A 9,103-nucleotide genomic window follows, 5' to 3' on the forward strand; every position below is an offset into this window, starting at 1 on the left:
ACCCATTCTCAATCCTAATGAAGCTTTTCATAAAGCTTTTCCTTAATCCAAGATTAATCTATGCTTGAGGTCAAATTAATGGCTTTTTTCTATGCTTTTAGTTTATGTATTTCATGAATATTGATGATTCAATCCATTATTGGGTTAATGATCTAATTAGGGATCATTCTAATCATTCCCTTAATGATAAGCTTTATCCTTCAAAATAAATTGAGATTTATCAGTCATAGTAGAGCGGAGCTATGGCAAAATTTTTATAAAAATTACACATAAAATAATTTCATTCAAAGCATGAAAAGAGAACTTCCTACCATATTCTAGGAATTATCATCCTAGATTAATTGAAAGAATTTTATTGTAATCATGGAGAAATTGATTTTTATGTTATGCATAATTGATGATTATTTTATTGTAAAAGTGTTACTTTTATCATATTTGGATTTCATGCATAGAGGTATGCATAAAAGAATTATTATTTTAATATAAAAGTGTTTCTTTTATCATATTTGGATTTCATACATAGAGGTATGCATAAAAGTTGATTATTTTAATATAAAAGTATTTCTTTTATCATATTTGGATTTCATGCATAGAGGTATGCATAAAAGTTAATTATTTTAATATAAAAGTGTTTCTTTTATCATAATTAGATTTCATGCATAGAGGTATGCATAAAAGTCGATTATTTTAATATAAAAGTGTTACTTTTATCATATTTGGATTTCATGCATAGAGGTATGCATAAAAGTCGATTATTTTATTATAAAAGTATTACTTTTATCATATTTGGATTTCATGCATAGAGGTATGCATAAAAGTCGATTATTTTATTATAAAAGTGTGACTTTTATCATATTTGGATTTCATGCATAGAGGTATGCATAAAAGTCGATTATTTTATTATAAAAGTGTGACTTTTATCATATTTGGATTTCATGCATAGAGGTATGCATAAAAGTCGATTATTTTATTATAAAAGTGTGACTTTTATCATATTTGGATTTCATGCATAGAGGTATGCATAAAAGTCGATTATTTTATTATAAAAGTGTGACTTTTATCATATTTGGATTTCATGCATAGAGGTATGCATAAAAGTCGATTATTTTATTATAAAAGTGTGACTTTTATCATATTTGGATTTCATGCATAGAGGTATGCATAAAAGTCGATTATTTTATTATAAAAGTGTGACTTTTATCATATTTGGATTTCATGCATAGAGGTATGCATAAAAGTCGATTATTTTATTATAAAAGTGTGACTTTTATCATATTTGGATTTCATGCATAGAGGTATGCATAAAAGTTGATTATTTTATTGTAAAAGTTTGACTTTTATCATATTTGGATTTCATGCATAGAGGTATGCATAAAAGTTGATTATTTTATTGTAAAAGTGTGACTTTTATCATATTTGGATTTCATGCATAGAGGTATGCATAAAAGTTGATTATTTTATTGTAAAAGTGTTACTTTTATCATATTGGATTTCATGTATAGAGGTATGCATAAAAGATATTCTTTTTATACTAAAAGTGTGATTTTCATCATAAATGGATTTTATGCATAACTTAGATGCATAAGAGAAATTCTTTTATTCTAAAAGTGTAATTCCTACCAAATTGAATTTATGCATAAGAAGATGCATAAAAGATTGATTTTTAAATTCAAAGTGTCATTCTCATCTAAATTGAATTTATGTATAGGAAGATGCATAAAAAAATGGAATTTCAATTCAAAAGTGTTATTCTCATCCAAATTGAATTTATGCATAGGAAGATGCATAAAAGATGGATTTTTAATTCAAAAGTGTCAATTCTCATCTAAATTGAGTTTATGCATAGGAAGATGCATAAGAGATGGAATTTTAATTCAAAAGTGTCATTTTCATTTAAAATGAATTTATGCATAGGAAGATGCATAAAAGATTGATTTTTATTTCAAAAATGTTAGTCTCCTTAAATGGAATTTATGCATAAATAAATGTGTAGAGAAATCTTATATCAAATATAAGAATTCTCTTGTATTCTATAAAAAGATATGAAATGTGATAAGATGTGATAAGAGGTGTATGAGATGTGATAAGATGCGTATGGGAAGTGATAGGATGTGATAAGAGGTGTATGAGATGTGAAAAGATGTGATAAGATGTGTATGAGATGTGATAGGATATGATAAGAGGTGTATGAGATTTGATAGAATGTGTTAAGATGAGTTAGGATGTGTTAAGATGTGTATGGGATGAGGTAGAGAGTGTATCTGATGGGATAAGATGTATATGGGATGTGTTAGGGCGTGAATGGATGTAATATAGATGTATGAATGTAGATATGGATGTATGAATGTGAATATGGATGTGTGGATGTGGAAATGGAAGTGTGGATGTATGAATGTGGATGTGGATGTATGCATGTAGATGTGTATGTATGAATGTGAATATGGATGTGGATGTGGATGTATGGATGTAGATACGGATGTGTATGTATGTATGTGGATGTGGATGTATGAATGAGGATGTGAAAATGGATGTATGTATGTAGACGTGGATGTATGGATGTGAATGTGAATGAAGATGTGGATGTGGATGTATGGATGTAGATACGGATGTGGATGTATGAATGAGGATGTGAAAATGGATGTATGCATGTGAATGTGGATGTATGAATGTGAATGTGGATGTGTGGAAGTGGAAATGGAAGTATGGATGTATGAATGTAGATGTGGATGTATGCATGTAGATGCGTATGTATGAATGTGAAATTGGAAGTATGATGTGGACGTACGAACATGGATATGTATGTAGAATAATGAATGTGAAGGTGTATGTGAAATAATGTGTAGTCTATATGAGTGAATGGATGAGAATGAGTACACATTGAATGGAATGTGGAATAAGTAATGTGGTTCGAGAGTGGATAATGTGGAAAGACGAGAGTTTGTTATAGAAACTGTATTTTGTGACTGTTTGTAAATGACTGTTTTTGAGAAGTACAAGGCCCTGCATGACTAGTTTGAGAAGATCTTTTTTTGGGACAACCTTTCTCCTAAGCTCCCCCCATCTAGACCGGAGGACCAAAAAATTGAGCTCCTGCTTGGTTCCAAATCCCTGAGCAAGTTTCCATATTTTCTTAGCAAGGCCATGTAAACGGACTTGGACCATCAACTCCACAAATTGTTGCAATTTGGTTTCATATGCTCTAGTGTGTCTCCTTTGCAGCCTCGATTGTTTTTGTTAAAAAAGGATGGGTCCTCGTCGTGACTTTGCATAGACTATTGTGCTCTCAACAAGCTGATGATCAAAAGTAAGTTCCTAATATCTTCGATTGACTACATATATTAGAGAGGCTAAGTGGAGCTAAGGTGTTTTTGAAGAGTGACCTAAAAGTGGGTAATGATTAGGTATGGATTGTTGGATAGGGACACCCAAAAATCGCATTTCGAAGTAAATAGGCCCACATGAGTTTGTGGTCATGCCTTTGGTGCCCGAGCTACATTTCACTGCATGATGATGCGTGCATTTGGGGACTTGATTGGCAAGTGTGTGAGATGAATAATTGTTTTAGCTATGGAAGATTAACACAACATTGACATAGAGAAAGTGATGAAATTGTTGGAAAGTATTGAGCTATATGTCAATGAGAAAAAATTAGAGTTTTATCTATAGGAAGTTCATTACATTAGATATATAATCAGTGTCGAAGGAATTTGATTAGATCTCATAAAGGTGGAAAATGTCATAAATTGGGAGACCTTAAAAAAACCACTTATGATATTCGGTCATTTGTGGGCATTTGCCATGCATATTACACCCACATCGACAAGTTTTTTGATGTCTCACGGGGCAGTTGTTACTGATTTGTTAAAAGGTGTCAAGATTTGGAGGTAACATATTTACATGATCCCTCATGGCTTACAAGCTTTCAAGGCCCTTAAGGTTGCATTATACGAGGCTCCTTGCTTAGCAGTATAGCCTCCTAGGATGACCCATTCTAGGTGAGCACCGATGCAAGTAACATTGCTATTGGAGAGATCTTGAAATAGAATGGGCATCTAATTTCTTACATGTTCCCTAAGATGATTCTTGCAAAATAGTACTCGGTCTATGATCGGGAGCTCCTCATGGTGCTGCAAACCGTAAAGCATTGGAAGCATTTTCTCTATGGGCATGACTTTGAGGTTCACATAGATCATTAGGCCTTGTGTTAGCTTCCAGCATGAATTGGAGTGATCAACAACACTGTTGGAGCCATATTTGCCACATGCTATTCAAGGTCTTCTTCTTGTACATCTTTGGTTTTGGTTTATTAGTCTTCTTACAGGCTACTATAGCCTTTGGGGCTTGTGCCTCCAGCTCTTGGGTAGTTGGCTTTGATCAAAGCTTGAGCCTTATGTGATCAACAACACTGTTGGAGCCATATTTGCCACATGCTATTCAAGGTCTTCTTCTTGTACATCTTTGGTTTTGGTTTATTAGTCTTTTTACAGGCTACTACAGTCTTTGGGGCTTGTGCCTCCAGCCATTAGGACCTCAATGGAAGGCTTCTTGGGCCCTTTTATTTGGCAGTTTAAGGGAGTCAAAACTTTTCTCTTAAGAAGAAACGTTTTCTAATTAGAAGCTTCAAAACGGCTACTTTATTCGAATTTGAATTTTGGGAGGAAAATGAAATTTAAAATCTAGCGGATAAAACCATATCATGTAACATATCTATGGAAAGCTCTTGATGCGTAGATTACGGATCTGTAATCTCCGCTCAAATCGGAGCTTGTATGTAGAAGTTATGGAGGTCTGAAAATTGTAAAATTGCCCCCCTCCCTTTTTGGGGAAAAAGTGCACCCTTTGACCACTCTTACACCTCTCTTAAAAACCCAACATTTCAGTCCACATGGCAACCCCCCATTTGGCTATTCCTTAATCACCTTGATTAAGCTTGGGCAAATTATGTTAGAAGTCATCTCCTGTCCAGTTGTATACACCAGGGCCTCTGTTGTGGGTGTGCCCGCCCGTATATCATTTTTCCACACTCCCCGTATTTTTTCCCTATTTTTTCCATTTTTTCCTAGTGGCTGGAGGGCTGCCAAGTGATGCCAGGAGCACTCTGAAGCTAGCCGACTGCATCTGTATCAGTCGTGGGCTGTCTGAGTGCTGGCCGACTTGTTCTGTGCAGGCATGGGGCATCAGATGCTGGCCGACTGCTATTTTTCAGCAGTCGTGGGTTTTGTCCAGTCGTGGGCCTCTTTTAGAGCTGGCCGACTGCCCTCATGGGCTTGTATATATTGCCCCCCATCCTCCTCCACTTTCTCATTCAGTTATCTCTGGGATCTTGTGTATAGAGAAGAGTTTACACACATCTCTCTGTGTTTCTTGTGCTGATTATTTTCTGCAGTCTACTTGCTCTTGTCTACCCAAGTTTGGATATCATTTCCGCTGCATATTCTGACATGGTATCAGAGCCCTAGGCTCTAGGAGATCTTGGGCGTTTTTCTGAGCAAGAGGGGGAGCAACAGGTTGCTGATCGGTGGACTGTTTCGGGCTGAACGGGAAGTGAAGGTGCAAGAGGAAGGCGGGCAAAGAGGCTAGACAACCACTTGCATATATTCTGATTTTCAGATTTTTCCCACCCACCCACCCACGCTTTCAGGTTACTCTCCGAGATGGCTGATTTAATCGAGATGGCTGAGAAGCACGTGAAGATTCCGACTCTCCCCACGTTCCCAGTGGATCGGCAGTTGGACGGGTCCAATTACGGCATCTGGAAGGTCATGATGGAGTCAGTTTTGGAGTCATATTATCTTGCTCATTTTATTATCAAAGGGGTGCCAAGGCCGGAAGCTGAGGAAGGGGAGTTGTTATCGACGAAGAAGGACCGAGAGGCACAGGCACAAATGTGGGACCGTGTCAACGCCAGGGTCCGGTCGTTTATATTCCTCAATTGCACACCACAGGTGATCAACCATGTGAAGCACATGACGCTGGCGAGAGGCATATGGGAGCACTTGGCTTCTTTGTACAACAGGGTGTCACCCATGAAGCGGATATCCTTGGAAGTGCAGATGCGGGTTATGAACCCTGCAAAGTCTTCGACGATGCGGGAACACATTAACAAGCTGCAGGCCCTTCAGCAGGAAGTCCTTCATGCTGGGAAAGAGATATCGTCCGAAGATATGGCCATCACGTTACTTTCCCACTTGCCTGGTCAGTATTCCGCTTTCTATTCCTCGTTGATCACGAGTGGCAGGCTCAGCACCATTACTTGGGAGGAGCTTGTGCCAATGGTCTTGGACCAGGAGGAACGATTCACGAACCCTCCTCAGGGTGGAGGTTCGGAGGCCTTTACTGGCCAACGGTCGAAAGGCCGTAACTCGGGCAAGGGGAAGGCTTCATCGGAGAAGTCTTCTGAGAAGATGTCCGATGCTGACCGCGAGAAACTAAAGGCAGAGAGGACCTGTAATGATTGTGGCGAGAAAGGCCACTACTGGAGGCAGTGTCCCAAGCGGAAGACCGAGAAGGGTGAAGACTCCTCAGCAATCATGAAGACTCCGGCTTTTGTGCACCTGGAGGTGATGGACACCGATGCTTCATTTTCTTCAGGCAGGGAGGAGATTGGAGGACTCTCCGCAACGGATACTCGGGAGTGGATTCTCGATAGTGGTGCTTCCAGGCACATGACTCCTTCCCGTTCCGGTTTACAGGATCTCTGCAAGTGTTCTGGTCATATTCTTACTGGGGATACGTCCACTATCCCAGTTCACAGTGAGGGCAGGATGGAGATAGTTCCCGATGGTAGAGGGGGGAAGCATTCCTCCCAGGTGTTGTATGTTCCGGCGCTTGGTTTTCATCTGTTGTCAGTGCATCAGGTTTGCAAGACTGGCGTACGGGTGGAGTTTGATGAGCATTTTGTTGCTCTCCGGGACAAAGCAACAGGCCAAGTGGTTTGGGAAGGTGGAGTGGAGAATGGAGTCTACAGGCTTTCAGCACTCTCTCTCCCAGGTCCTCAAGATTGTGATGAGTGGCAGTGTGGTATTAGCTACTCAGGTGTGGATATGCTGCAGGAGCGGGCTTTCCGAGACCAGGTGGTGGATAGCTTGCCAGTAGATGGCAGCAGTAGGCAGGAACTTTCCAGTACTGATGTTGGTAGTTCTCGTGTTCGTAAGTCAGAGGAAGCTGAACAGGTCACTTATGCTCTGATGTCTCGTCGTGTTCGGGACATAGAACTTCCAGTAGTTGAGGATGTTCTTTCCACGGGGACCTTTCGGAAAGCCAGGCAGGTGACAGGTGCTTACTTGCAGAAGGAGGTGGTTTCTCCAGGCTTTGTGGTTCCGGATTCAGAGGGGGTGGGTGACAGGTTTCAGAAGGCCTTGCGTGGTCTTCAGAAGGTTTCCAGGACTTGCTTGTGCACCGTAACAGGTGTTGATCCTTGTGAGCAGTGTGATGTCTCTGTGACTCAGAAGCTGTATGGTTCATTGATCTGGTTGATGGACACCGGATTGGACGGGAGCTTCCTGATGAGGCAGTTGAGCTCTTGGTTGCAGATGTCTCTTTGGGAGGCAGGATCGTGTTTCCTGTGGTTTCTGCGGCATGCAAAGGATCAGAGACTCTTTTACACAGGAGGGGGATTGTTGGATGGAGTCCGACTCCGCGGTTGGAGTGACTCGGTTTGGGGAGGAGATCCGGACACGAGGGGATCTACTTCAGGCCCAGGAGCAGTTCTACGGAGCAGCAGGAGGAGGTTGCATGGCAGGTTTGGGCTTCCATTGGAGGAACCCATGGTCATCCAGAGGCACTTTGTTCGTGAACAGATCGTTGCTGATGACATCTTGCTGGAGTTCTGTTCGACGGAGGACAGTACGGTGGACCTCTTCACGAAGTCGCTCTCAGGATTTGCTCAGGCGGCACCCCAGCTCCCAGTGGTTGGTTACACAGCCAGGAGCTGAGAGGGGGTGTTAGAAGTCATCTCCTGTCCAGTTGTATACGCCAGGGCCTCTGTTGTGGGTGTGCCCGCCCGTATATCATTTTTCCACACTCCCCGTATTTTTTCCCTATTTTTCCCATTTTTTCCTAGTGGCTGGAGGGCTGCCAGGTGATGCCAGGAGCACTCTGAAGCTGGCCGACTGCATCTGTATCAGTCGTGGGCTGTCTGAGTGCTGGCCGACTTGTTCTGTGCAGGCATGGGGCATCAGATGCTGGCCGACTGCTATTTTTCAGCAGTCGTGGGTTTTGTCCAGTCGTGGGCCTCTTTTAGAGCTGGCCGACTGCACTCATGGGCTTGTATATATTGCCCCCCATCCTCCTCCACTTTCTCATTCAGTTATCTCCGGGATCTTGTGTATAGAGAAGAGTTTACACACATCTCTCTGTGTTTCTTGTGCTGATTATTTTCTGCAGTCTACTTGCTCTTGTCTACCCAAGTTTGGATATCATTTCCGCTGCATATTCTGACAAATTAAAGGGCCCAAGAAGACCCCATTCACTTCCTAATGTCTTGGGTAGTTGGCTTTGATCAAAGCTTGAGCCTTATGCTTCTTTGTTACCTTGGATATTTCCCTGCCTGGACTTGTTGGTTTTGAGACTTTAAGGGGGATTATATAAATAAATCCTCCTTGTACACTTAATAATTTGAGGCTTGTTGAAGTGGTTGATGCTGTAACTCTACCAACTGGGGTGATTATCATTCTGTTTGGGACAATCCTTGAAGGGCATGTTTGAATACAAACTTGTAACATGTGCCTCTATATGGAATGACATTTGGGTTTGGCATTGGATTCGGGGATGTAGTTGGGGCACTAGCTATGATGGTTCTATGAGGACACTCGGCAACACAGTGTAGGTAGGCCCTTAAGATGGAAAGATTGAAGAGATGGAATGGGTGCCATATTATTAAGATCTCTCACTCTTTGTTACACCATGGTATCAAACAGAGGAGTATAGTCTATGGTTGGAGGTGCTCTAGGTATCCATATGAACTGTATTGCTCATATGAACTGTATTGCTCATATGACTCATAGCTCTCATGTTCTGGACTCTTTGAGTACGCTAGAAAAGTCACATAGTATTATTGTACACTGGTGTAGGCTCTTTGTGCAGACTCAAAGAGTCCACACCA

General features: G+C 40.9%; 1 protein-coding gene across 1 annotated transcript; it reads left to right on the forward strand.

Annotated features, from left to right (window-relative positions):
* Positions 1-7,043: 7,043 nt before the first annotated feature.
* Positions 7,044-8,434, forward strand: LOC147639795 (uncharacterized). Its single transcript, XM_086823978.1, has 2 exons — positions 7,044-8,141; positions 8,181-8,434. Exon 1 carries the CDS (start codon positions 7,044-7,046, stop codon positions 7,932-7,934), a length of 891 nt encoding a protein of 296 aa, XP_086680104.1. The 3' UTR covers positions 7,935-8,141; positions 8,181-8,434.
* Positions 8,435-9,103: the final 669 nt, after the last annotated feature.

Source organism: Cibotium barometz, chromosome 3 (assembly GCF_041138505.1).
Source record: "Cibotium barometz isolate CiBa-2024 chromosome 3, ASM4113850v1, whole genome shotgun sequence".
Taxonomy (NCBI): domain Eukaryota; kingdom Viridiplantae; phylum Streptophyta; class Polypodiopsida; order Cyatheales; family Cibotiaceae; genus Cibotium; species Cibotium barometz.